We start from the raw sequence: 27,416 nt of genomic DNA on the forward strand, positions 1-27,416 counted from the left end.
TTTTTTTTTTTTTTTTTTTTTTTTTTTTTGAAAGAGCATTAAGCAGCAAAATAGGAAAGGTATATCATATACACTGTATCTTTTACAGCATTTCACAGTTTCATATATTCAGTCTCTTCTCTGTTTTTATGTGAGAGATTTATTACCACTTGCTGGTTCTTTGCTTTTTCAGACCATAAATTTGGGAGTAGTAGCCTGCTGTTCTTTTGCATGTGACTGCTGCCTTCTGTACTGTGCTAATTCAGGAGTGTGGTCAGGCACGAGCAATCCAGACCTGGGGCCTGGGTGCTGAATGTGAAGCAGTGGGGAAAAGAAAGACAGCTTTGTCCTTTGGGCTTATAACAAAGTAATTTACATGGCTTGAGCTTCCCAATTAGCCTAGTAGACTGAAGTGGATTCCCTAAATATGGTTTCCGTTCCGCTGAAATGCCAATAGCTAGTTTTTACACAAGGATAAACAATGTAAGGTGGAGTTTCACAGATCACAATCTAATTAATGAACAGAGCACTGTAAAAACAGTTTTTAATATCTATATGGATAACATATGGAATATGTGGAATATATGGAAAAATAGTAACTCCTCTTGCTTCTCAGAGCCCTCAGGTTCCTATTGTAGCTTTGCGTGACCATAGTTAAGAATATTTAAGGGTGGTTAATAAAGCAGAATCGTAGAATGGTTTGGTTTTGAAGGGACCTTTATGTTCATCTAGTTCCACCACCCTGCTGTAGGCAGGGACATCTCCTTCTAGACCAGGTTGCTCAAAGCCCATTCAGCATGGCCACGAATGCTTCCAGGGAGGAGGCATTCACAGCCTCACTACAGAGAGGAAAGACACTCAGATAAATATTGGGTGATAAAAACTTACTGTATATAACATTTAAAAAATCCATGATTTAACTACCAGCTCTTACCACCAAATAACTAATTAGAAGAGTTGGCATTTTTCAAGAGAATTAATGGCCTTAGCCTTTCCCAGTAACAACTTGTTCCTATAAACTAGGATGGAATGCAGATAAGATCTCAAGGGGTAGCTAAGACAGGATTGCTGCTTGAACTTAGGGATGTATAACTTGGCATGAAATGTGCCAGGATGAGGAATTAATTGCTAAATTAAATTGCCAGAGAATACCTTCTTCTCCATTATTGAAAGATATTGATATGATTTCAGTGCCTCTTTCCATGCATGGTATTTGGTTGGCATTTACTTTGTACTATCAAGTAATAAGAAAATATGTATTTTTTTCCTGCACTAATATATTTTGAAAATGAGATTTTCAAGTTGCCTAGCAGGCTTCGAGTCCTCCTGCAGAAAGTCTGATGAGGGAGGATCATATCTCTTTGTCTCCATTTCTAGTAGGGAACTATTAGCTACATTTAACAAGCTGAACCTATACTTGTGTATGTCATGTCTTCAACCTATATCTGTTTTTATAAAAGTTTAGGAAATTACTGATAGAAATGAGGCTTAATTCGATGTCACTTTCTTAAAACCTATTTGTTTTACAATGTTTTCTGTGTTAAAAATCTGATTGTGTATATTTATTGTGTATAGGAGGTGAGCAGCCAATACCTCTTTGGAATGAACATGATGGCACAAGTGATGGAGAAAAACCAAAAATTCTTCTATACTCATTGAGCCTACAGTTTAAGGTAACCTTATAATGATAAAACAATGGCTCTAGATGCTGTTAGTGGTGGAATAGTTTGGTTTATACCTGAAAGCTAACTGAATCAAGAATACTCTGCATGAAGAATCTTGAATTTGCTTCCAGTAATCTTATAGTTTATTGAGGTTTCACTGTGAAAAATCATTATGCCTTTTTTTTTTTTCCTTCTTCTTTTTTTAGCTGCAAGGTGAAAAAGATTTTTTGTTTTATTCCCCCCACTTCTCTTACTGCCTTGGAGCCACACTTTAATTTCCTCCTTTATTTTCCTTATTTATTAGGGAATTCAAGTGACGGCTACAACACCCTCGATGCGAGCTGTAAGATTTGAAACTGGATTGATAGAACTTGAACTCTCAAACAGACTTCAAACCAAAGCAATGCCTGGAAGTAGCAGCTACCTCAAACTGTTTGGGAAATGCCAGGTGGATTTAAATCTGGCACTAGGACAGATTGTTAAACATCAGGTTGGTGTTCATCATCTATCCATATGCTGTTGAGACTTAGTAGAGCATGATTTAGAAATGCAGAACTGAGGCAACTGGTGGCTTCGTTTTCTTTCTTTGTTCTGATAAAACGATGGAGTAGGTATCACCTGGAATAACTAATTCTATGGTACAGAAATATTTTTTGTTGCCTAGAAACAAATGCAAGTTTTAGAATCTAGACATGGTTTCAAAATAGATAATCTGAATAGTTATTTTATTTAACAGTGAACTTATTTTACAATAAATAAGAAAAATAACACTGTGATTAGAAACTAATGGGAGGAAATTGATTATCCTCAAAGAAGATTTGGATCAAAGAAGAAAAGGGGGAAGGAGAGATCTTTACTTCATGTTGTAATTCTACATTTTGTCAAATAGACTAACTTATTTCTCCTCCTCCCTGACCTCCTCCCTGCTATGAACTTCTCCTGCTCTCCGTTTCTGAACATTCTAAGGTTTATGAAGAAGCTGGCTCAGACTTTCATCAGGTTGCCTATTTTAAGACAAGAATTGGATTAAGAAATGCTCTCCGAGAAGAAATCAGTGGCTCATCGGATAGAGAAGCTGTACTTATTACTTTGAACAGACCAATTGTTTTTGCTCAGCCTGTGGCCTTTGATAGAGGTATGGAAGAGACAATTGCTGCAAAATTTCTTTTCATTGAGAACTAGCTATTTCTTAGTTTCAGTGGTGTTTTTTTTTTTCCACAAACAGGCTTGCATATTCAAGATTCAGTTTATTTCATGCCAAACAAAAATGTTTAATGAAATATCCTAGCTATTTATAGGAGATCTGCTGCTTGCAAATAGATTAAAAAGTCCTCATGTCAAAAACTTGATTTAGTGAGATGATTAGTTCTCAGGTAGTTTGGAGGGATATGCTTTTGTATGTCTTTCTGAAGCTGAGAATAGCATTGTTTTCTATATTTTAGTGCAGTAACCAGCTTTGCTGGTCTTGTTCTTTGCACCATGAACCTCTTAAGTACATCCTGAGTATGTATGTGTGTGTATGTGCACTCATGCCCATTGCTAAGCATTCACAGCATAAACATAATGGAGAAACAGTACAAGTAGGAAAAAAAAACAAAACCAAACAGATGTGCTTTTTTTTCTTTTTCTTTTTTTTTTTCTTTTTTTTGTATGAGTTCATTTCAACCAAGCATTCTGGTTTCTTCCTAAAGCTGTGCTATTTTGGCTGAATTACAAGGCTGCATATGACAACTGGAATGAACAGAGGATGGCTTTGCATAAAGATATTCATATGGCCACAAAAGAAGTAGTAGACATGCTGCCTGGAATCCAGCAAACCTCTGCACAGGCTTTTGGGACTCTATTTCTTCAGCTGACTGTAAATGACTTAGGAATTTGCCTACCCATCACAAACACACCTCAGGTAAGCAAAGTATCTGAAGCAGCGTGGCTGTTGAGTCTGTTGAAATACCCATTTTTATGTGGTATATGGCTTTTATGTACATAAACGTAATTTTTTGTTACACCGATGAAAAAGTTGTAGCATGTTGATAATTGCAGTAGTGATGGCGTTCATGATGGAAATGGCGTTCTAACTTTTGGCAAGACAAAGTTATGCATGCTTCAGCTGGTCCCTCTGTTTTGGGGAAATGTACTGGATTCTCATTTATGCCATATGCCTTTTAAAAGTCCCTGGAAATGTTCACGTGACTCATATTTCCTTGAAAACTTGCATCAGAAATTTCAATTAATCTTTTCTTTTTCATATGATTAAAAATAGAAAGCCTTTTTAAAATACGCAAACGAACTATTGTTTAATCACAACGAGGAATGACAGTATGAATTACTACTTGATTTGTGTTTTTCAAGCAGTTACTTTCATTTAAGAATTCAGATTAGGTTATAGAAAGAGATGTAACTATAGTAACTATAGTTGCTGGCATGAAGTATATCGTAGGGCAGGGAGATTCTAATATGATGTACATGACAATGTATTTTTTCATGCGCTGTTACCTCATTCTGTAAGGGAATGTACGTTGCATTATGCTTCTGGTATCCCTTCCTGTCTTTAAGTTTAATGAGAAACAGCTCAGTGGAGCATCTGAAGGGTCGTGCTTTGTGGCCCCACAGCAATCCTTTCACAGGTTGTGCGGGTTTCTGAGTTTCTGGGCAACCAGTAGAGCATGTTGCAGGACATTTCCTCAGTTGTGAACGCAAATCTGCATCCTGATTCTTTCTTCAGATAAATAGGAAGGCAGCTAAATCAGTGGTCCTCACTTTCTTGGAAGTATGAAGCTTTATTCTCGGTTACAGAGCAATTCTTTGTAATCTGTATTCCTTTTGTTCATCCTGCCTTAGAAATAACTGCAGTTGTGTCTGTCTCTTCATATGTAAAAGTATGATCAGCACCTCTTAATTACAAAATAGAAAACACTACATTGCCTGTTGACAGCAGTTTAAAAAATAAAATACACATAACAGTGGAGCATTGTAAGGATAAATAGTGCAATATAGCTTCAAGAGAAAACCCTGAATTCAGAGACTGTTCCAATGTTGAATAAAGAATATTCTTACAGGGAAATAATTCCAGAACAGAAATGACTCATTTTAATGATGTAGAAAGGGATAGTCATAATACATTGAAATATACAGGAGTAATGAGGCAATAACCAAGAACTCATAATGACATAATATTCTGATACTTAATCTTGTATCTGGCAGCTGCAGACAAAGTAGAAGGTATTTTATGCTTTTATGTTATTAAAAAAAAAGAGTAAATTCTTTAAAAAAAAAAAAATCTGGTTAATAAAGCTGTATATAAAACAGTATGCTTGCAATAAATATGTCGTATGAAAAGAAGTATAGCTTTAGAAGAGGGAGTATGTGGGCTTTTGAGAGACTAACATATACAGAGAGCTGGAAATTAATCAGACAATTTGTGTATTCAATGCTCTGCACCATTGTAGATAACAAAATAAACACCAAAGAATCTTGCAAGTCTGGAAGCTGCTTTTCATCATCATTTGATCAACCTAAAGCCTTTTTTTTTTTTTTTTTTTTTTTTAAATTAAATTAAAAAAAATTTTTTTTTTTTTTTTTTTTTTTTTTTTTTTACAGACTAAAGCGTTCAAATTTTGTTCTGTGCTTAGGAGGTAACAAAATGGTTCACAGTACTTGAGTATCTAGTCCATGATGGAATGTGGATTTTCTTTCCCTTTCCAGATGAGGTCAACTTCCATTGCCCTAATGTGATTGCAGTGCTTGCTAGAAAACAGCAATTCAAGACGTTATATGAACAGACGTGATACTTTTGAAACTTTGTGCAGGGAAAGGAAAATACAAAAAGATATGAGAAAGGGATCAGTTTTCTGATAGGCAAAGATAAACATTAAGTGTGTAGTCAATATTCAACTTTGCAATTTTGAGTGAATTCTCTCTGATATTATTTTCCAGTCTAACCATACAGCTGATCTTGACACTGGCTCTGCTTTAGTCCTGACCATTGAGAGCACATTAATCACCGCCTGCTCCTCAGAATCTTTAGTTAGCAAAGGTCACTTTAAAAACTTCTGTATCCGCTTTGCTGATGGCTTTGAGACAAGTTGGGATGACTGGAAACCAGAAATAAGAGGAGATCTAGTCATGAATGCATGTAAGTAAGATTTCATACTGCACAATAGAATTGCAGATATAAATCTCCATTTACCCTTTGTTGCTCCTTTTTAAACTACTGAGCTTTCCCCACAGAGAAAAACCTTTGGCTTTTTGAAAGCAAAATAATGTGAATCTAAACGGTCATATTACTGTTAGAACACGTTGCTTTCCCTTATTAAGGGACACTGTCTTACCGTAAGAATTAATTTGAAGTTTTGTCTGATAAATGTTGGAAGAATTAGATAAATTGCTTTTGTATGATGTCATAAGGTCCCAGAAAATTTTCAGTGTTTTAATACCGATGATTTTCATTTGTATCAGACTGAAGGTTCTAGAATTCATGTGAAATTTCAGGTTAATATGAACTTGGATGTTACCTTGTAAATTCAACCTTAACAAATATGAACAAAGGAATTCAATGGGAATTAAAACTAAAAATCTAGTCCACTATGCTTAAGCCTTGATTATGGAGCACAAGAGACTTGAGGGGGAATTTGGAAAGGCTGGTCTAAAGCAACTTCCAAACTGTGTGCGTAACCTGCTCATGTGCTTTATATGCAGGTGTTGTGCCAGATGGTACATATGAAGTATGTTCTAGGACAACAGGACAAGCTGCAGCAGGTAATATACTTTTTAATAATTACATTCAGGTATAAATAAAGAATTCATAAAACAGGAAAATTAAATGCTTTGATAACTTTGTTGTAATTTAATTGGTGTGGGTTTTTCTGTGTGTATCAGTTTGTTCCTTGATTGGAGAATAGTTCATTGTAACAGCTGTGTTCTCTTGGTGCTTCCTGAGACAGTTCCTGTTGTTCCCATGCATTCTCCTTCCAGCCACACCTGCTGAGTTCTGATATGCTTCAAAACTAAGTGACACTGTTTATCGTAGTCACTATACCTGCAGATTGGTGGTTCTCATCTATCTGCCCAAACGTTGCATCTGCAGTGTCCCTTATACCCATAGTTTTGCTCACAATGGTCCCTCATTTGTTTTTCTGTGTTGAGGAGACTTAGGAATAAAATACATGCTGCAGTTAATAAAAATGTATCTTGGGTGGAATTCTCAATGGAGAGAAATGGGCTGAATTCATTTAGAAGGAAAAAAAAATACATTCAGTAGTTCTGCTTTTCAGAAGTACTGGATTTTGGTGATACAAAGTGTGGCACTCATTAGAAAAATCCTGGGAGGACACGGTATTCAGATGACACACTATACCTATATCATCTTCTGGCCTCACTGTTCAAGGACTTGACACTTTTAAAAAGAAAAAAAAAAGGGGGGGGTGGTATTAAAAAAGTCAGCATTCTTTTCATGCAGACGAACATCCTTTAGACTTCCTGCTATTAGAAATCCTGCTTTCGCTGTTATCTTTGCTGAAGAGTATTTATTTTCATTAGATTTGTCTGCATACATAATTTTTTGAAGAAATAATAACTTAGAAGCTGCAAAGTTGTAGCAACAAGCTGCGGGGTAGATTTTCCTCAAAGTTCTTCCCAAGTGGGCAGTAAAGACATTTCTTCATAACTGATAAATGCTGTCTAATCTAACTGGATAAACATTCTTTTTTTATTATTTTTTTATTTTTTTAATAAATTCAGAAAGTAGTAGTGCTGGAACCTGGACACTCAATGTGTTATGGAAGATGTGTGGTATTGATGTTCATATGGATCCAAACATTGGGAAAAGACTGAATGCTTTAGGCAACACCCTCACAACGCTGACAGGAGAAGAAGATATTGATGATATTGCTGACCTCAACTCTGTAAACATAGCTGACTTGTCAGATGAGGATGAAGTTGACACTATGTCTCCAACTATACATGCAGTAAGTTAATCAACCAAAATAAGTACTGTTGATTGCAATGAGCTTGACAAAGTTTTCGGTCAGAAGGGAAGATCTTAGTCTTGAGTTTTTTTGAGTTCAACTTGCTAGTCTCATAGCTTGTATGATTTCATTTTCAAACAAACAAACAAAAATCTGTTAGTTTTCTAATGCCATATTAAAAACACAAGACACAAGAAGTCACAGATCATATTTCCACTGGTGTTATCTAGAATTTGAATTTGGAAATATGGAGATACGATAACTAACTTCAGGTGCTTGAACTGGAAAAGCTGTAGCTATGTTATGTTTTCTTACATTTTCTTATAAGTGTATAGAGTGTATTACTAACACAACCAAATGAAAGAAACTTTTTCTGGTACATCTACCTAATAATCTGTTAATCTTATTTTTCAATTTCACATAGAACTATTTTAAGAGGTATTCTATTGTAAATGTCTCTTGCCTGCCACCGGTGAAGATTTCATCTCAGAACACTAATGTTCCTGTTTGTTGTTTAGAAATCAGGTGGAGGTTCATTTTGTGGAGATGCACGCAAGCTAACATTTGGGCAGCGGATTGTAAATCACCTGCTGGGTTTGAGTCCCACAAACCAACGATACTCTGTTCCTGTAGAATTTCTGTTGGGGTCAGCGAGCTGTGATTCTCTTCAGTCTAGCAGATCACATATGAAAGCAGGCAGATCCTGCTCATGGGGACATGTATGTAGTAGCTAAATTGTGTCTAACTGAATGATGGGCTTTGGATCACTGGAAGAATTCCAATCGGCTGCCTTTTGAGTTGAAAGTGATTCTTTTGCATGCTCTAGTCCAAATTTTAAGGTGTAAAATTCACTTTTTTTGTTAAATCGTATTCATGTCAAGTTTCTGACGAGGGCGTTGATACATCTTTATTTTAAATAGGAAATTGTTGATCACCGGCGGCAGGGAGCTTCTAGCATTCAAACTGGAGAACAGCGAGGAAGAAAATTTGTGAAACGTTTAGTTGATATCAGAGAACTCAATGAGCAAGCTAAAGTTATTGATGACTTAAAGTAAGTTGGATTTTGCTTTAACTCGCACAAAGTTTGGGGATATCAGACTGCAGCTGACTTCTTTCTTTCCCTTCCTTATCATATACCTTGCAGCATTGTGATGGTCAAAAGGGAATTGCTGTTTGTTTTTTTGTTGTTGTTGTTTTTTGTTGGTTGTTTTTTTTTTTTAATAATAAAAGAGGGAGAAAAAAAAAGACTTTTCTGATTCTCCATGAAAAAACAAAAAGCAAATATCAGTTTTCTCACATTCTTTCCCAAGCATCAAATTAATCTCTTTGGCTCTCCATTACAATGGCAATCATTATCAATTTCTTGCTGATCCAAAATTTTAATTCCCACTTGACTTATTATTATGGTGACTACTTTAACGAAGTAGTAAACTTAGTCTTGTTCACTGGAAGAATAAATTGACTCTTTTTGCATCTTGTACATGGTATTTTAAAACAAATCTCACATGATGAACTTCACAGAACATTGAAAGAATTGTTTAAAATTTCAGAAATTTCATCTTTGAACTTTACTGTTTTTCACAAATATAGTTTGTTGGACTTTTGGTATTGCTTTTTTTTTTTCCTCACCTACAGTAGACTAAGAGTTATTTATGCTAAGAGTTATCAGTCATGGAGAGGAATATAGAGGTTGGTAATTAGGTGTTAAATAACAGAGTGGAGACACTTGTATTGGAATAAAATTACTGACAGTGTTAACAAGCCAATTGTATCTGAACTATGGATTTTAGGCTAAATGTTCTTTAATGTGGGTTCCACAATCAAAATATGCTTTGGGTCTATTCTCACTGTACAAGAAGTAGAGTACACTGTGATTCTTTCAAAATAGCAGGTACTTTAAGGAGTTGTTTAAGTTATTTAGTGATGTGTATTCTCCACATGAGTTAGCCCTGTGTTAATACTGTTGTTTGGTGTCTTCTTGCATACTAGTTTGTTCTGCGTTCTCTATCTGCTTTGCTAATTGATTTAGACACTAAAACCTTAAAATCAAAGAGTCCTCTTTAAGGAAAAAACACCCACCTAGAAGTTGCAATATGAAACAAGGATAAATCTTCTGAAGCTGTATTTGGCGCTCATAAAACTCCTGGGGAATATCCCATTTTTTTTCAGTAAAAGCGGAACATCAGTGCAACACTGCTTTTGAGACAGTGGAAATAGTACTATCTCTTTCTAAGATAACTTCACTGTAATTTATCTCCAGAAAATTAGGTGCGAGTGAAGGAACTATAAATCAAGAAATTCAGCGCTATCAGCAACTGGAGTCGGTGGCTGTGAATGATATCCGCCGAGATGTTCGAAAGAAGCTACGTCGATCCAGTATGAGGGTGAGCAGTATCAAGTTACTTTTAAACATGGTTGCACTTGCATGGTGTATTTCTTTTCTGGTTGTTAGTTAAAACAGTGAAAATGCTTTATTTTTTTAAGAAAAGGAAGGTACAGAATAAGAAAGACTAAGAATATCAAGTGGTTTAGGTAACCCCTTAGTTATAATAGCAGTGATAGAAAAACTGAAATTTCATAGATGTATTTATTTTCACATTCACAAGATCAGAAATACATGTCAGAAAATGTGTGTATGAGGATGTAGTTCACTCTTTGTGGAGGATTTTAAAATGATTCTTAACTGGACTGAAGAATGCCAGATGCCAGCATGTTAACTGCCTGGGCAAACAATAGATACCCACTGTATTTCTTTACATTTGTCATATGTATTATCTATAATTTTGTTCTCTGTATACATAAACTGCGTGTTTCCAAAAGTAACTGAAGTAAAAATAAAAACAAGCTACTAAAGAGAGAGCAGAAGAAACTGGACACACACACACACACACGTCTTGCAGCTAATCCATAAGCATATGGCTGTTATCCCAGAACCTGGTAATAAAACTGACAAAACGTTATTTTCAGTGTGCACTAGTGCATGAGCTTCAAGTACAATGCTTCATTCATGAGGAAGTAAAATATTACTATTGTGTGCAGCTCTGTCTTCTAGCTCATTTTCCTCTGTTGTAATAGTGAAATGTAGGAAGGATATGTTTCAGAGTGTTTGGATTATTAGCTTTTAGCAACAGGACACTACAAATTCCAGCAAGTGTGAATGTTTATCCAGAGGTAAAGATGAAGGTGCTGGCAAATGCTGATAAAGAGATGCATTTTCATTCCTGTAGTACATAAGTATCATTTTTTTACCGGCTTATCTGTTTGAAGCAAGACTTCAGCTTTCCTAAGTTTCTTTCTCTCTATAGCCTCAGTGTTGTATTTAAATATTCTTTTTGGTTTAGGCTGCTTCCTTGAAAGACAAATGGGGTCTCAGCTACAAACCTAGCTACAGCCGATCAAAGAGTATTTCAGCATCAGGAAGACCACCTCTGAAGAGAATGGACAGAACAAGGTAAATGGTGATGGTAACAACAGCATATGTAAAGAAGAAACAATGGACTTGGGCTGTTACGCTTCTTCTTAGACATCTAAGTAATGCCCACTATTTATTTACCAGCTACAAAAAGCACAGTAACACTATTTGATAGAGCAAATTCTCAGCTCCAAAGCACTACTTTTCAACACAGTCACTATCATTAATTATGCATTAGAGCCTGCATACTGCACTCATTATAGAAGAAAAAAAAAAAAAAAGTGCACCAGTGGAGGTGACCCCACTGTTCAACAGTTGCTATGATGGCATCAGATTTTGCCCATGCAGTCCATCTTTCATTGGCCCAAACAGATGGAAGTCAGAAGGCGCAACTGCAGGCAGTAGGGTGGATGTGGTAGGACAGTCCAGCCAAGACTGACAATGTGCTCCATGGTCTTCAAACTTGTATGGAGCCTGGCATTCATGTGTTTCAAGAGAAAGGTTGTCTTCTTCCCTGGCCTGACTCTGGAAGTTTGAGACTTAAGTTTAGTCAGTGTTGCGATGTGGCAGTCAGTGTTGATGGTTTGTCTGGATTCTGGGAAATCTGGAAGGATCACCTCTTTCCTATCCCAAAAGTCAGTGTACATCGCTTTACCTGCTGAGGGATGCATCAAAACTTTTTCTTCAGTTAGGAAATCACGTTGCCACTCCATGGACTGCTGTTTTGACTCTGACTCACAGGGCTGACACCATGTCTTGTCATCTGTAATGATGTGATCAAGGAAACTGTCACATTCAGTCTTGTATTGGTTCATTAGGCCCTGACAAACTTATATATAGTATTCTTTCTGTTCCTGTGTTAGCATTCGTGGGAATGACCTAGTGCAAACTTCACAGTACTCCAATGTTGCCACTATCATTTGCATTGTATTCAAGCCAATAATTAGCTCCATACACAGTTCCTTGGTCGTTATCCCAGTGTGTGTAGGTGAGCTGACTAAGACACTCTTCATTTAGTGGTATGACAGATGTGCATGGCTATCCAGAACATGGCTTGTCTTTTACATCGCGTCTCCTGAAGTGCACCACCCACCTCTTCACTGTGCTCGCATCCACTGCCTGGTCTCCGTAAACCATGGGTATCTCATGTGGCTTGCTTGGGCCTCGCTGAGTGAAAAGGAGTAGCCTAGGGCTGCATTTGCAAAAGTTGCTCCAAAAGTAATGTCTCCTAATTATTTCCACAGAAATTACAACTGATACAAAGAGCACAGTAATGCTGTTTGTTAGAGCAAAAGCTCAGCTACAAAACGCTTTTTTTTCAGCACACCATCATTAAACCATGTCCCTCAACACAACATCCAGCCTTTCCTTGAACACCCCCAGGGTCTGTGATTCCACCACCTCCCTGGGCAGTCCATTCCAGTGCCTGACCACCCTTTCTGAAAAGTAATACTTCCTCATGTCCAGCCTGAATCTCCCCTGCCGTAGCTTGAAGCCATTCCCCCTGGTCCTATCACTAATGACACGAGAGAAGAGGCTGACCCCCAGCTCACTACAACCTCCCTTCAGGAAGTTATAGAGAGCAATGAGGTCCCCCCTGAGCCTCCTCTTCTCCAGGCTGAACATTCCCAGCTCCTTCAGCCTCTCCTCATATGGCCTAATGGCCTCATTAATATATATTAGATTATTATTGTATATATACTTGTTGTACATATATATACAACAAGTATATATATATATATACACATATACAATATATATGTTATTATATATTATAATGGCCTCATATGGCCAAATTCTATTTGTGTAGTTAAATATTTGTATGAACACAAAATCATGTAATAAAACTAAATAAGTTGTTATGTGTTGTTTTTGTTTATAGTTCTCGACTAGGAGACAGTGAAGATCTCCCAGACATCCGGTTAGATGCTGCATCTCCTGGGCCAAGAGTAACTTTCAACATACAGGATTCTGTAAGAATTACTTTATATTCTTTAGCATCTTATGTCCCATACCATTTGGTCACAAGTTCACAAGACGGGTTTGCCTAGGCAGACCTGAGTTGCTGATAGGTTTCATTTGTGTAACTCAAATTATCGATGTTTGGAACACAGGTTTGTTCTGACATAAGATAGATAGATATATTTTGAGTTTCTAACATAGAAATTAATTGAGTATAATATTAGAATTATTTTGGTGTGTTGTTTTCTTTTTTTTTTTTAGGCTCACTTAATAATATAGTTCTTTTGATGTGTGCAAAAATCACAAACATCATCTTGTCTGTATAGACCATTAGACTTTTAGAAATGGACATTAGTAAGTTTGCTGTAGCCCTATGGATCTATCATTTTGTGTGTTTGAAACTGGTTTTGGTTTGTGTTTTTTTTTTTAGTCACTGTGTTTTGTCATTTTAAAAATGTTCCTGTTGTTTTTTTCAGGTTGAGGTTACTGTAATTGTTTTAATTTTAATTTTTCTTTTTCATTTCTAATTAAGTTGAATAAAACGGTTTTGGGGATTGCACAACAATCCAGCTGTCCAGGGGAAGGGTATTTTCAGGTATTTCTCAGAAGAAACAGTCTTTGCCAGATAACTAATTCTTCTCTCAGGGAGCTGCTTTTCACTATTCCATCTCTTTAGCATGCAGCTAAACAGAATGTATATAAAACCTAAAAATATTTAAATTGGAATATGTAAAGTAAACTGAAGAATGTGATAAACTGTTAATGAACTCCCTGGGTATGTTTGTCTGTAGTCCTAAAACTAAGTTTTAAGTGGCCTTTTAAAAATTATTTACTGGAAGTCTGTTTATATCCTTGTGAAGTCTGATCAAGGCTGGTGTGAAGTGACCTAACTTTGGATTTAAGAATGTGCTTTAAGAAGAGGACATCAGTGTGTGCAGTTGTCCTCATCTGTTATGTTTTGTTCCAAGATTATAGTTGTCAACATCAGTATGAAGTAATTGCTGGGTAGGAGGATGTCTGCTTATTCTTCCTGTTGGAAATCCTATATTTAATGCAGAGAGATGTTTTCCAACAAACATATCTTTCAAAACCTAGTACGCAGGCAATTTTTAAAAATGCTTTAAAAAAAAAAAAGTAAACATGTTGAAGGGTAATAGCAAAGATTTGGTTAGTTTGTTTTAGTCTTTTAAATTATTTATTTTAAATAAACATACACACACCACCATGCACAAAAAAAAAAAGTCAAATCTAGTTATAGTAACATACCCTTTCTACTTTCCAACTCACCTCACCCTTCTGGGAATAAATCCTTATTTCTGAGGGGGAAGAGGAGATGAAACAAAAATATATTTTGTACATTTAAATATCTTCATTATCTTGCCTTTTTTTTTTTTCTGTTTCATAAAAGCAGTAGGCTATATAAAATACAAGATATGTACATACGTGTATGTGTGTATATATACAAAAGCCCAGTTAGGTTTTGTTGGTGTAGCAAAATTTTATCACATACTTCAAACTCTTAGTTTTTGAACATTCCTCCCACTCCATCCCCCTGCATTCTTATAATGCCAGTTCTTAATTTCAGCACAGATCTCGTTGTAGTTTGCAGTTCTTGCAGTGTGCTGTATGGGAGAAATCAGTGGCCCTTTTCAGAAATGCAGCCTGGAGTTTATTTCATGTTTAGTCGCTTGTCCAACATGTTGTCCAAGGTCTCAGCCTAGAATTGCAAAACAAGACTGTACATTCTGTGTTAGCATTCTGCATGCACACCTCATTAATGCTTCTGGCTACTTCACCCCTTTACAAGGTTCATGACGATTTTTGCTTTTGCTCTTTTCTCTCAAAATATTTTAAAACTTGTATGAAATATTTCCGTTCCTTCTGATTGAATGAATTGATCAGAGCATGATAAATCTTTAGCTAACAGATTGAGCTCAATCAACAGGTAATGGCAAGTGTCTCCATACCAACCTTTCACTTCTTTCTTTTTCATAATCCACCTTGTGATTTCTGTACCTCATATGGCTGTATTATGAAGAGCTTGGGATTGCAAGTTTCTCATAACACTCTTGATCTTTTTTTTCCAGAGCTATCTAATGATTCTTGATTGAAATATATCTATCTATTTAATATGTATTTTTTTCTTTTTACAATCAGTTTCCAGAGGAGACAGAAATGGACCTTTTGTCTGTAATTATTGATGGTCCCTCCCATTACTCATCTCCTAGTGAAGGCTCATGCTCAGTATTTGGTTCACCTAAAACTCCAGCAGTCTTCTCACCTGGCATTCCCTTCCAGCCTGAAGAAGGACGTCGGGACGACAGCTTATCATCAAGCAGTGAAGACTCCGAGAAGGAAGACGATCACGAACGAGAGCGAACGTATTTTTATAGGAAACCACCGTAAGTAATAGTCCCAAGAAAGAAGACAAAAATAAAGAAAGTGCATTTGAAATATTGATTTTAAGTCTACAAATATTGTTTTGGAGAAATAGAATATGAGAAGGATAGAAAACTATTAGAGAGTGTCCAAAGAGAAGCTATGAAGATGGGGAAGGACAAGACATGCAGAGTGGCTAAGGGGAGGCCTTATGGAGGCCTCACAGGGAGTGGAGGGGCAGCACTGACTTCTGCAATGGGGCCCAGGGCAAAGGTTCTTCACCAGAGGGTTGTGGGCATAGAACAGGCTCCCCAGGGGAATGGTCATGGCTTCAACCCTGCCAGAGTTCAAGTGGTATTCAGACAGTGGTTTTGAATTTGGGTGATCCTGCGTGGAGTCTGGATGATCCTTGTGGGTCCCTTCCAACTTGGGACATTCGGTGATTCTGTGACAATCTGTTATTGGTGAAAGACTGAATTTCTCCTTAAGCATTTATGTGGAAGAGTCAGGAATTGTGTTCATGAAAAGGTCATTGTTAGGGAAGGAGGAATTCTGAACAGAAAAGGTAGCTGCTTTTTATAAAGATGTAGCTCTTAGAAATTTCAGGGCTGAGAACAGAATAAAATCTAAAGTGAAATGTTTTGAGGCACAGCATAGGTTTTAGTGGGAACAGATGACAGATGTTAAAATTTGGCATAACTTTGTCTTTTCCAGGATTATATACGTCCACAGAGTGGATTTATTAATGTCTAAGAATCTCTCCTACTGTCTGTTCAAGTAAATGCTGTGCAATTATCTAACCTATTATTATGTTGGTGCAGGAGTACATCTCGCAAGAAAGCAACCGGCTTTGCTGCTGTCCACCAACTCTTCACTGAGCGCTGGCCAACAACACCTACAAACAGAAGTATGGCTGGTACAACCACTGAGAGAAATATTGACTTTGAACTTGATATCAGGGTTGAAATCGATTGTGGAAAATGTGTACTGCACCCCACAACACTTCAGCAAGAACATGATGACATTAGTTTAAGAAGGTAAGAGATGTGTTATGCAATTGCTTTATGGAGAACAAAGTCAGCATATGCCTCTCTTCTGTTTATTATTTTATTTCTTTTTAAATCATATTTTATCTTCTGTAAACAAAATTTAAGGATTTCAAAATGCATGGATTCTTTTATTTCCACCTTCAAAGAAATACCATGACAACTTAACAAATCAACTCAATGATTTGACTAATGCTGGACTACTGTAGTATTTCCTTATTATTCTCCATGCTGCTATTGTTTCCTGAGTGTAAAAGCATATTAACATTCTCATGTTGTTTTCCTTAGTTAAGTGGATTTTTTGTCTTACCATCTAAGCTGATGTGGGAGCTTTGCTTCCGATCATGATTTTAAATTTTCCTGACTCTTTTCATTTGTATATGGCTGAGTATTGAGTGGCAGCATTACATTTCTTTCATAGGATATTAACTTTGGCAGGATATTAGCAGTATCATGAATTTTAAGAAATTCGTTACTTGTCAGCATAATTAACTTGTAACGACGTGGTATTAAGAAATTAATTTATGTGTTTTAATTCTGAGAAATAGAGTCAACTGAGAAATTATTTTTTTCACTGAGAGGTATGCATCAGAGGTTAGCAATTAGAAAGGAGGTTGGTGTTTTTCCTCCCACAACATTTTTTTTGCTATGGTACACAAGGAAAAATAATCTCATATGATCTTATATGAAGACAGGTTTTACAGCAGAAATGTAGAATTGGTAACCATGCCCTCTACATCAAGAGCTGTTCTTAGATAATGTTGGGTAATATAGGTGAAGTTAACTATAAAAGTAAAGAGCATTGGATGTCTTTTCTCTAATTTATTTGAAAATTTTCTCATTTTTAACCATTTTGTAGATTATATTGCTTGAAATAATTGTATAATAAAAACGGTAAAAAGAGCGGGCAGACAGAAGAGTAGAGATCACAGAAATTAAAGAAGGAAGCGGATGTTGATAGGCTTCCTTATATAATTGATGCTACACATTTGCTTTTGATATGTTCTTTTTTTTTTTTTTAATCAAAAAATACATTCTGTTTAATAAAAGTATTAAGTTTGTATAATAGCATGCAGTATATTTATTTTAGGAGTTATGATCGGAGTTCCAGAAGCTTGGATCGAGAGTCTCCTTCAAAAAAGAAGAAATTCCAGACGAATTATGCATCTACCAGTCACTTACTAGCTGGCAAGAAAGTGCCATCATCTCTACAAACAAAATCTAGTGAAGTGGAAACAACAGTTTTTTATATTCCTGGAGTGGACGTAAAGGTAAGAGCAATGTATAACTAAGCATGAAAATACTCTTTTTCTCTGCTCAAATATAATTTCAAAGCACATCTGTTTTTGTGTTATAAGCGAGTTTATATTTGCATAGCACCTCATGGAAATCTTTTCAGTTGTGTAGATATTGCTGTAATACTATACTGAAAACTGAAATTGGACATTTTTCTTGTTATTTTTTTCTGTGACAGGGAATTCCTACTGTATGTCCTTTTAAATGTATGAATCAAATGCTCTTCAGTTGAAGTAGCCTGTTTTTTCTAGTCTTCATGTGACAATGCTTTGTATGTTTCTCCAGTGCTTTGTATTCCAGGCTATCTTCAGAGATAAGTTACACTTCAGGTCCTGCCTGTGGCTTTTAGCCTGAAGTTAGAAATTAATATATATTATCTACAGCTTTTATTATACTTTGTACTTTCATTGGTAGTGTATTATTTCACATATATTACGTTGGAATGCTCTGAATTTTTTTAAAATGCAGTTTTATAAATGCAGATATCTAATAGTTAAATATTTTCACCATGCAGTAATACAGAAAAAAACTGCGTGGGCAGGAAGAAATAGCTGGTGACACAGGAATTAGAAGGCGTTACAGAGAAGATGAGCAAGCATTAGGCATTATTTTTGAACAGTTAATTATTTTTAAATAGTTAATTTTCTCTGTTTTGTTTCATAATTTCTCTGTTTTGTTTTATAATTTACATGTGTGAGTTTGTTTGGACAAAGATTTCAGATCTTTCTGTGCATTGGCTGTATCTGTAGAATGCAAATTGGAATGTAATGTATCTTACAACTTTTTGTAAATAGTACATGAAAAAAATCAGAATGGAAGGACTGATACAAAACTTCTGTACAGAAATTGAGCCAATTTTATGAAGCAAATTAATCTTTTTTTCTTCCAGTTACACTACAACTCTAAGACTTTAAAGACTGAATCGCCAAATACTTCTCGAGGATCATCTTTGCCAAGAACCCTTTCCAAAGAGTCCAAACTGTATGGTATGAAAGATACTGCCACATCTCTTTTATCTAGCACTGTCCACAGCAAGACTAACACCTTACTTCCTCCCCAACCCCCACCCATTCCATCAGGTACTTATAGACAAGAACCTTCTAAAACTATCATGGATATATTTCTTCCTTCATTTAATCTACCAGCTTTAGATCTGCCTGCTTATTAGTTGAAAAATTATATTTATCAAATCTTGACTTTATCTGCAGATACCTGAATGTGGTTCATAAAGCTGAATTTTTAGAAATTTGTTGACAAACCAGTCTCAGTAATATTTGCCATAGACACCATATCACAGTGATAGGCTATGACTGCCTTCTCCCAGTTTTCTTTTAACAAACTGAACCTTAGTACTGGAAAGCAAAACTTACATATCTGCCTAAAAAGTGAGTGCTGATTACATTGTTCTTTGTAATAATTTTATATATCTCAGATGAATCCCTGCTTCCATACATTACACCCTTTGAAGAATTCTTGAAACTTTCCAGTATTTTTTGCCAAGCAAGCAATGTGTAAATACTGCTTTCTGGAATTTGAAGTGCTGTCAGTACTACGTGGAATGTAGTTCCAGAAAGTAGTATTTGTGTTAATGAAAATACCAATGTTTTCAGCTGTTGCAGTCCCTTAAATAGCCATGATTTGGAAGAACCTAACTTAGGTTGTCTTATCTCAAATGATTCATGTTCTCAGGCAGGAGCCCATTGCAAAATCATGTCAGATCTAGAGGTATGTAGATTGCACCTCCAACTTCTGAGACATTTACTGTTCTCTCCTTCAGCATTTGAACATCAGTTTAAAAAGGAAACAAAGACTTGGTAAAAATCTGTTGAGTAGGAAAAATTAATAGCTGAAGAGAGTTGTTTGTTTGCTTAATGTAAGAGCAGCTGAGATGCTAAGAGAGAACATGAAAATGTATCACCTTTTTCAGTTACCTGTGCTGTTCAGCCATTAGTTCTTGCTCTTGTAAATGTGCATTTTCTTTATGATGACAGTATTTTGTACAGTCTTCCTTTATATTGCTTTTCTTCATTTTGCTTTTTATTTACCAATTCTCTTTCCAGTCTTTGCATTTTAATTTCTACCATATTGTGTCCAATTACTGAATCATGTTGTTCTTATATCTGTGACCTCTACATCTGGGAGGACTTCTGGACATCACGCCTGTACAAAGATGTATGAATGTTGTCCAGAAGGGCCCAATAGAAGTTGCAATTCGCTTGCTTCTCTCTATATTACATTTTTATAAATATTTATTACTTTTGATTTGTTTTAATATGTTATCACAGAATCATAGAGGTTGGAAAGGGAGCTCTGGAGACCATCTAGTCCAATCCCCTAATAAAGCAGATTCTCAAGAGTATTATTTATTATTATTAATTTTCACATTGAATGGAAACCCCTTCTCTTACTGTCTGTGGTCTACCATTAGAGCAAGAAAGAACAATCTAAGTAGTTAGAGGGACTGGACAGAATAGCTATTCTCATGATGAGCATGGATCCAAGTGCTACTCTTTTACAAAAATTAGAAGACAACATTTTTTTCATTTACATTTTACTATTCATTTTCTATCTCCAGGCTATTAAAAACGCTCTTTTAAATCTTCAGTTATTCTTTGTATTAACATAGTAGGACATGCCATTTACAGTTTTAATTTGTTGGGGTTTTTTTATTGCCTAATTATTGTTGGTTTGTTTTTTTTGTCTTAGCTGATATTCTTCCCAATCTCTTTCACTTTTCCAATTCCTCATCATTTTCAGTTATTTCCAGTTAAGAGAAGCACTGTGTGGCTAATTTGCTTTTTTTAACAAAAAAAAAAAAAAAAAAGCAAAGTTATGAAAATGATGTAATAGTGCTTTGTGAGAAGCATGCACAATGCAACTACAATCAACCATGCCAAACTAAATAACATACTTTTCTTAGCACAACATTTATGGTTTATATTTTTCTAAATGATGAGATGTATGCCTTTTCAGATACCGTTACAGAAAATTAGGGCATGCAGCTGTTAGTTGTGAATTATCTTATACTTACCAATTACAGTTGAATGGTATTCAATGGTATTGTTATGGTGTTGTTATTAGACAAAGTTATCTTTTAAATGTTGCAGCCAAAGGAAAAGGAAGTGGTGGAGTGAAAACTGCTAAACTGTATGCATGGGTTGCACTTCAGTCACTGCCAGAGGAAATGGTGATTAGCCCATGCTTACTGGATTTCCTAGAGAAAGCTCTTGAAACCATTCCAATTACACCAATTGAAAGGAATTACACAGGTAAATTGCGTCTTTGTATTCTAGTATGCTTTTCTTTTTTTGTCTTCTGGTGGCGCTGACCTGCATCTTCTTTAAATTCCACTTTCTAATGAGTTCTTGTGCTTCTTAAAAGCTGTTAGCTCACAAGATGAAGACATGGGACAATTTGATATACAGGACCAATTAGAAGAGTCCACAACATCATTAGTATCATCATCGACGTCAGCATATTCGTCCTTCCCTGTAGATGTGGTGGTTTATGTACGGGTTCAGGTGAGGTTCTAACTTTCAGAATAAGTGATTTGAAACAGTCTATGCTACCAAGTATGGTTTCTAAAAATAAAAAGATACTTTCAAGTGCCCATTTTGAGATATTGATGTCTAGTATGACAGTAAATAAAACTTCTTTAAGCAGAAGTTCTGACATCTTTCAGTCCCATGGAACCAACAGAAATCAGTCATTTTGGGAAATGATAAAAATTCTATACTTTGTTACTTCTGCCTTGTCTGTTTTGAAAATGCATTTTTGAAAATATTATTTGTAACGATTATTTGCATTCATTATTTATGGGGTATCATTACAAAACAAAAATAATAATTAGAGCTTTTCTCAGTTTGTGGGGTAGTGTGGAAATACAGGAATGTGCAGCTCTCATCTGCATACATATTCATACTGCTTCATATTGGATGTGTCTGGCCTTTTTGTGTCAGAGAGAAAGGTGCACCTGCAGAAACATTTTCTCATGGTACAGATTTGATTATGTTCCCAAGTTGAATAACATATTCTAAAAAATGATTGATTTTTTTATGCCTGTGAAAATTAAGTACAACAGTCTGTAGCTAATCCTCAACATTTTTTGCAATCTCATCTAGCCAAGCTGAAGAGTCAGTTGATTCTGTGTAGTTCTTGTATAAGATGCACGAAACTGTGAATTGACTTGGGGAGGAGGAAGAGAGTTCATGTCATCTGCATGCAAGATTTCTGTACTTCTTTCCTTAAAACCGTTTCCAAGTAATACTTCCGGCTTTGGAGGGATTCCCTAAATTAATGTATCTTTATGAACTGGTATGGAGTTACCCTACTAATTATAGAACAAGTCTGAAGAGGTTGTAATTTTCTTAGATTTTTAGATGTATATATATTTAAAAGCCAACACTGGGACAGTTTTAGTGTTTTATGTGTGTTCATTGAATGCTTTATTTTCTTTCTGTGTTTTAGCCCTCTCAAATCAAGTTCAGTTGTTTGCCAGTATCAAGAGTTGAATGTATGCTGAAGTTGCCTTCACTGGATCTTGTTTTCTCTTCAAACCGAGGAGAACTGGAAACTTTAGGTACAACGTACCCATCAGAAAATGTGTCTGTTGGTGGCAGTACTCTGCAGAGCAGCTCAAAGAATTCAGTTAGTAAATCTGGAGCACCAGGTAAAAGCCACATGAATGATTATCCTATACACAGCTTGTAGCATAATTAAGCAGTGTTTTGTGTAAAATTGGAACAAAATATATGCTTTTATAGAGCTTAGAGTTATTCATATGAACTACATTTATTTTTACTATTTCTTCTCACTACGTTTATCTTATGCAATGCCTTCAGTAAGATTGCTTCATATTATGTCAGTTCTTGATCTTTTGTAGAAGATTGCACATATTCTGTGTATTGGAGTTTTTCTTCCCCTGGTTAAACATTTATTATAAAATGCCCTACACAGAATATTTAAGCTACATTGCTGCTACAAGGGAGTAATTTGATATGCATTTCATCTGTTCAGTATGTATTCTTGTTATTATTTCATGTTTGAAGATGGTTTCATATTAAAACTGACTTCAGAAAACGTTTTGCCTTCAGGTTCATCACCTGGGCTAGGCAGTCCTCTTGGCAGAACGCGCCACAGCAGCAGCCAGTCAGACTTGACCACTTCTAGCAGCAGCTCTTCAGGCCTGAGCTTTACTGCCTGCATGTCTGACTTTTCCCTTTATGTGTTCCATCCGTATGGAGCTGGAAAACAGAAGACTGCTGTTACTGTTTTAACTCCTGGGTCAGGAGCCTTAGGTACAGAACAAATTTTTGCTTTGTGAACTTAGAACAAGTTGGGAAAGCCAAGCCAAACCAAGGTGTGGAAGTGTTTGGAAGATTAAACTCTCTCTATTTCTAGGGAATGTGGATGAGGAACCAACTTCGGTCACTGGTCGGAAGGATTCCTTGAGCATTAACCTTGAGTTTGTGAAAGTCAGCCTGTCACGAATAAGGCGTTCAGGAGGCTCCTCGTTTTTTGAGAGTCAGTCTGCAAGCAAAGCTGCAAGCAAGATAGATACAACTTTGATAAACATCTCTGGTAAATCTTTTTTTTTTTTCATTCTAATCCCTGTCTGTAGTTACTTAGAGAACTGCTGTTCCGATTATATACTCAAAGCTCAGCAGCCTTTGTAGATATTAGGAAAGTTGTTGTTAGTTTCGAAGGAAGAAGGGATTGATGCATTATTTAAACTGTGTACTTGGAATACCTATTTGCAGATGCAGCTTTTTTATCTCCCTGATTCACTAAATGTAAACAAATGGACTTGCTCAAGCTCATTGCTGATAGCAGCCCAAGTGACTATAAATGACTCCTGAAAATTTTGAGATTGTACTGGCTCTGGCTAGGATGGAGTTAACTTTTGTCACGGTACCTCGTTAGCTGGGCTTTGGATTTGTAGTTGATTCATCTCTTCATACATTCTATCATGTAACTGAGCTTAATGCTAGATTGATTCCCAGAGTTGGTTTTCCATTGGTCCTCATCTGCTAACCCCTAACTTCCCGTTTCGATAGTCCCCTCTTTAGAAGCAGGTATTTCAGAGCACTGTTTTGTTACCTGAATAAGTCAAAATCTTTTACAGATGCTCATCTTTTTTTTTTTCCTTTATGAGAATTAGAAATACTCAAACTACTTTCCCATTCAGAAAAATCGAAGTGAACTCTATAATGCAATTAAATGTAGTATTACAGAGATAATACGCCATGCACGTTAAATATGACAGCAAAGTCAATCTCCTGAATCACAAGCTGCCTTCTTCATGATTTTGTTTTACTCTAACGTTTGTCTTGTGTGGTTACCTTAATTCTGACTGCAGTGCCACATGTCAATGTGGTGATGTAGTTCTGCAGTCTCTGATCATTTGTCAGCAGTGAAATGTCACCACCTTGCCCCCTAGTGCCTACAGAGCTGCAGTGAGACCCAAATGCCTAAATATTCAAAAGAACCTTGAAGTTGTCATGATTTTATTTTTCCCCACTGCACACAGGATCCTTAGTGGTCAGACACTGCGTTACAGTTGTGATTAATCTGCTATTAAAGCCCTCAGATGTGGAGTCTCAGAGGCAGATGCAACACAAGTAGTTCCTAACCACATTTATATACAAAGGCTTCGTCTTCTCCTTAAGAAATCTGTGTGTATCTAATGTTGTACTGGGATATATCACAATGCCTCAAGAAAACTGCAGGTTTTAGTAACTGTTTTTCATTACAGCACAGGCTGTACTGCTGGGGTGGAGAGACATTTGATGATTTTGCAGACCTGTTAATTAATTAGATGTGGTTACCAAAACCTGTTACTAGTGAGATTTTTACAGTCTTGTATGCATGCCTTATTTTTCAGCTGTCTGTGACATAGGATCTGCATCTTTTAAATACGATATGCGTCGACTCAGTGAGATTTTAGCCTTCCCAAGGGCGTGGTACAGGAGGAGCATTGCTAGACGACTTTTCCTGGGTGATCAAACCATAAATCTGCCAGGTATGGTACTGCTACCTATCACAGAAAACCCTCTTGTGCAAGAGGTTAGGAAGTGTATAAGTACATATTACATGCTTACTATTATATATGGGACAAGATACAAATGTAGAAATAGAAATGTATTGTAACTCGCTCTGTATGCACTCCAGTAAATTTAATTAAAAGATTCTAGAAATAAAAAAAATCGAGAGTTTCAAAGTAATAATTGAATTTAGAGCTAATGAACATCAACTAAGCTTTAGTTATGATAATTGAAGCTTTTTTTGAAATTCTGCAAACGCTACTTAGTATGTGGGAGGATATTGTTCATGAAAAACAAAACAGTTTTGTTGTCATTCACATACTCCTTTTTTTCCTTTTTTTTTTTTTTTTCCAGTAGCATCAGGTCCTGGAACACCAGATTCAATTGAAGGAGTCAGCCAACATCTTTCTCCTGAATCGTCACGGAAAGCGTACTGTAGGACGTGGGAGCAACCCTGCCAGTCTGCTTCATTTACACACATGGCACAGTCACCTAATGTTTTTAATGAACATAATGCAAACAGTAGCATGTCACCAGGGACAGCAGCTCATAACTTAAAGTCTCCAGCTGTTACAAGATCCAGGAGTGTGTCTGATTCTTCAGTGCCTCAGAGAGGTTAGTAGACTACATTTTTTTTCATTGTTTTTTGTTCTGTTTTTCAAGTATTTTCTTTAGTTGAAATAAAAAGATATTGTTACTACAGCACAGAAAATAGTGATACTCTTTTCTACTGTGCCTGGGAGTGAAAAGTCTGGAGAAAAAAAAAAAGGCAAGGAAAATGTCTGAAACAGATGACAATACTCTGAGAAACTGCGTTATGATTTGATACATTTGCTATTTCTTTTACTAGGGTAGAAGTTATCATTATTAGAAGAGTTTTCCAGCTCAGTTTGATTGTACTGTCATCTTTGCCCTCTCTTCTCATCCAAGCAATAACCAGAAAGGTCTAAAAAGGTTTTTATATAAGAAATGAAGTAACTTTTAATTTCTTTTACTACAGATCTTGTTGTGTCTTACTGCAGTGTACCATTGGCTGCTGGGAATGTTTATGGAATTAGAGACAGGAGATTTAGAAGTACAGTGGTTATTGTATTCTAGGAAAAATGTCTGTGAGAAGGGATGACAGATTTTTTTTTTCTATTTAGAAGGGAAGATATTAGTTTTTAAGGTAAAGCAGCTGAAAAAACAATATAAGACTGATAGAATGGCTTGTTCAAAGGAAATTTTGCACAGTCTTTTAAGAGTATCTTTAGATTTTTGTGAGAAGAGTGAGAACCCTAATTCTTGAAATCCTAAGTTGACACTGTACCAACAAGCACCACATGAATATTCTAATACTAATAATTTCTTTAAAAAAAAAAATAAAGAGTGAAAAACATACTCTTGCATGCCTGATGGCAAATTTAAAATCTTTTCTCTTAAGGTTACTAGTAAAACTAAATATGTAAAATACTTTCATTTTTCTGACTTTCATTTCTATGTGTAATGCAGATCCTCAAGTTCTCACTTATCCTCACTTGTAGTTTTGTGGTGCCTCTTAAGTGTGGTATTTGTCTCTTTTTTTGTAATATCTTTCAATGTTTATATTCTGCCACTTTTTGTGACTTAAGTTTTGCTTACTTTCTTATTTAGATGCACTCTCAAAAACATCAACTCCATTTAATAAATCAAATAAAGCTGGAAGCCCACAAGGAACACCATGGGAAACACTGGTTGTATTTGCTATGAACCTGAAGCAATTAAATGTCCAAATGAATATGAGCAACGTAATGGGCAATACGACGTGAGTATAAAACAAGATATAAGTGTGATTTAGCAGATAGTGTTGTTTTAAGGACGCACACACGCGCGCACACACACACACACACACACACACACACACACACACAAATAAATAAATAAATAAATAATCACCACTGACCACCAAGAGCCTGTTGTTTTCTGCCTTTAAATCCCTAACTTTTTCAGTTTTGAAAGATGAAGCAACCCCTGGTGAGTGCTGGTAGGTGCTTAATCATGAAGATGCACGTACTCAATCCACATTATTTACTTCTTTGCAGAAGATCATATTCCATTTTTCTTTTGACAGAGAAAATTGTTGTCTGCTTTCTGGAAAACTGTTGTCTATTTTTACTTCTGTTCTAGGTGGACCACCAGTGGTTTGAAAAGTCAAGGTCGTTTGTCTGTGGGCAGTAGCAGAGATCGGGAAATTAGCATGTCTGTTGGTTTGGGAAGATCACAGCTGGACTCTAGAGGAGGAGTTGTTGGCGGTACCATAGATGTTAACACCCTGGAGATGGTGGGTAAGTTGGAAAGCTGCCTGATACTGGTATATGCTCTGAACAACAGTCCTGTAAAGCTAAAACAGTTCTCCTTTTTTGTAAACTTAGCAGCATATTACAAGATTGCATTCTTATTTGTGTCTTCTCACTATGAAAAATATTTTGAACTAAAGGAGTAGCTGCCTAATTGCAGGTGGGTTTGGAATTAGTGTTGCCCTAAAATTATACTAATGAGGTGTACAATCCTTTAGCCTCCTTCAGCTGTCTGGAAACCAAAAAGATTTGACAACATTTCAGCTCTTCATAGAGTTTCCCAAGCACTTACAGTCTAGGAAATGGATAAGTGGTTTGGAAAGAGTCTGAGTGTTCTGGGTCTCCCAGTGCATAAGG

The 27,416-nt window shown here is 36.1% G+C and overlaps 1 protein-coding gene across 11 annotated transcripts in view; it reads left to right on the plus strand.

Annotated features, from left to right (window-relative positions):
- KIAA1109 (KIAA1109 ortholog) overlaps positions 1-27,416 on the plus strand; it is a 109,490-nt gene that overhangs the window by 76,024 nt on the left and 6,050 nt on the right. For 4 of the 11 annotated variants that reach the window (XM_042811656.1, XM_042811658.1, XM_042811660.1 and 1 more), the window contains 26 exons: positions 1,555-1,652; positions 1,948-2,133; positions 2,610-2,778; positions 3,335-3,546; positions 5,577-5,775; positions 6,339-6,398; positions 7,380-7,606; positions 8,125-8,325; positions 8,527-8,657; positions 9,867-9,990; positions 10,948-11,057; positions 12,901-12,991; positions 13,513-13,575; positions 15,138-15,382; positions 16,181-16,396; positions 17,496-17,676; positions 18,591-18,780; positions 20,809-20,970; positions 21,083-21,222; positions 22,169-22,370; positions 22,795-22,998; positions 23,102-23,281; positions 24,585-24,722; positions 25,099-25,359; positions 26,377-26,527; positions 26,890-27,047. In XM_042811656.1, the coding sequence (XP_042667590.1) occupies positions 1,555-1,652; positions 1,948-2,133; positions 2,610-2,778; positions 3,335-3,546; positions 5,577-5,775; positions 6,339-6,398; positions 7,380-7,606; positions 8,125-8,325; positions 8,527-8,657; positions 9,867-9,990; positions 10,948-11,057; positions 12,901-12,991; positions 13,513-13,575; positions 15,138-15,382; positions 16,181-16,396; positions 17,496-17,676; positions 18,591-18,780; positions 20,809-20,970; positions 21,083-21,222; positions 22,169-22,370; positions 22,795-22,998; positions 23,102-23,281; positions 24,585-24,722; positions 25,099-25,359; positions 26,377-26,527; positions 26,890-27,047 (4,299 nt within the window). The remainder of the gene's footprint in view (positions 1-1,554; positions 1,653-1,947; positions 2,134-2,609; positions 2,779-3,334; positions 3,547-5,576; positions 5,776-6,338; positions 6,399-7,379; positions 7,607-8,124; positions 8,326-8,526; positions 8,658-9,866; positions 9,991-10,947; positions 11,058-12,900; positions 12,992-13,512; positions 13,576-15,137; positions 15,383-16,180; positions 16,397-17,495; positions 17,677-18,590; positions 18,781-20,808; positions 20,971-21,082; positions 21,223-22,168; positions 22,371-22,794; positions 22,999-23,101; positions 23,282-24,584; positions 24,723-25,098; positions 25,360-26,376; positions 26,528-26,889; positions 27,048-27,416) is intronic. The other 7 variants (XM_042811657.1, XM_042811664.1, XM_042811662.1 and 4 more) reach the window with 7 other exon arrangements.

The sequence above is a fragment of the Centrocercus urophasianus genome, unplaced genomic scaffold (assembly GCF_019232065.1).
Source record: "Centrocercus urophasianus isolate 14NV4802_14NV808 unplaced genomic scaffold, USGS_Curo_1.0 seq_13, whole genome shotgun sequence".
Taxonomy (NCBI): domain Eukaryota; kingdom Metazoa; phylum Chordata; class Aves; order Galliformes; family Phasianidae; genus Centrocercus; species Centrocercus urophasianus.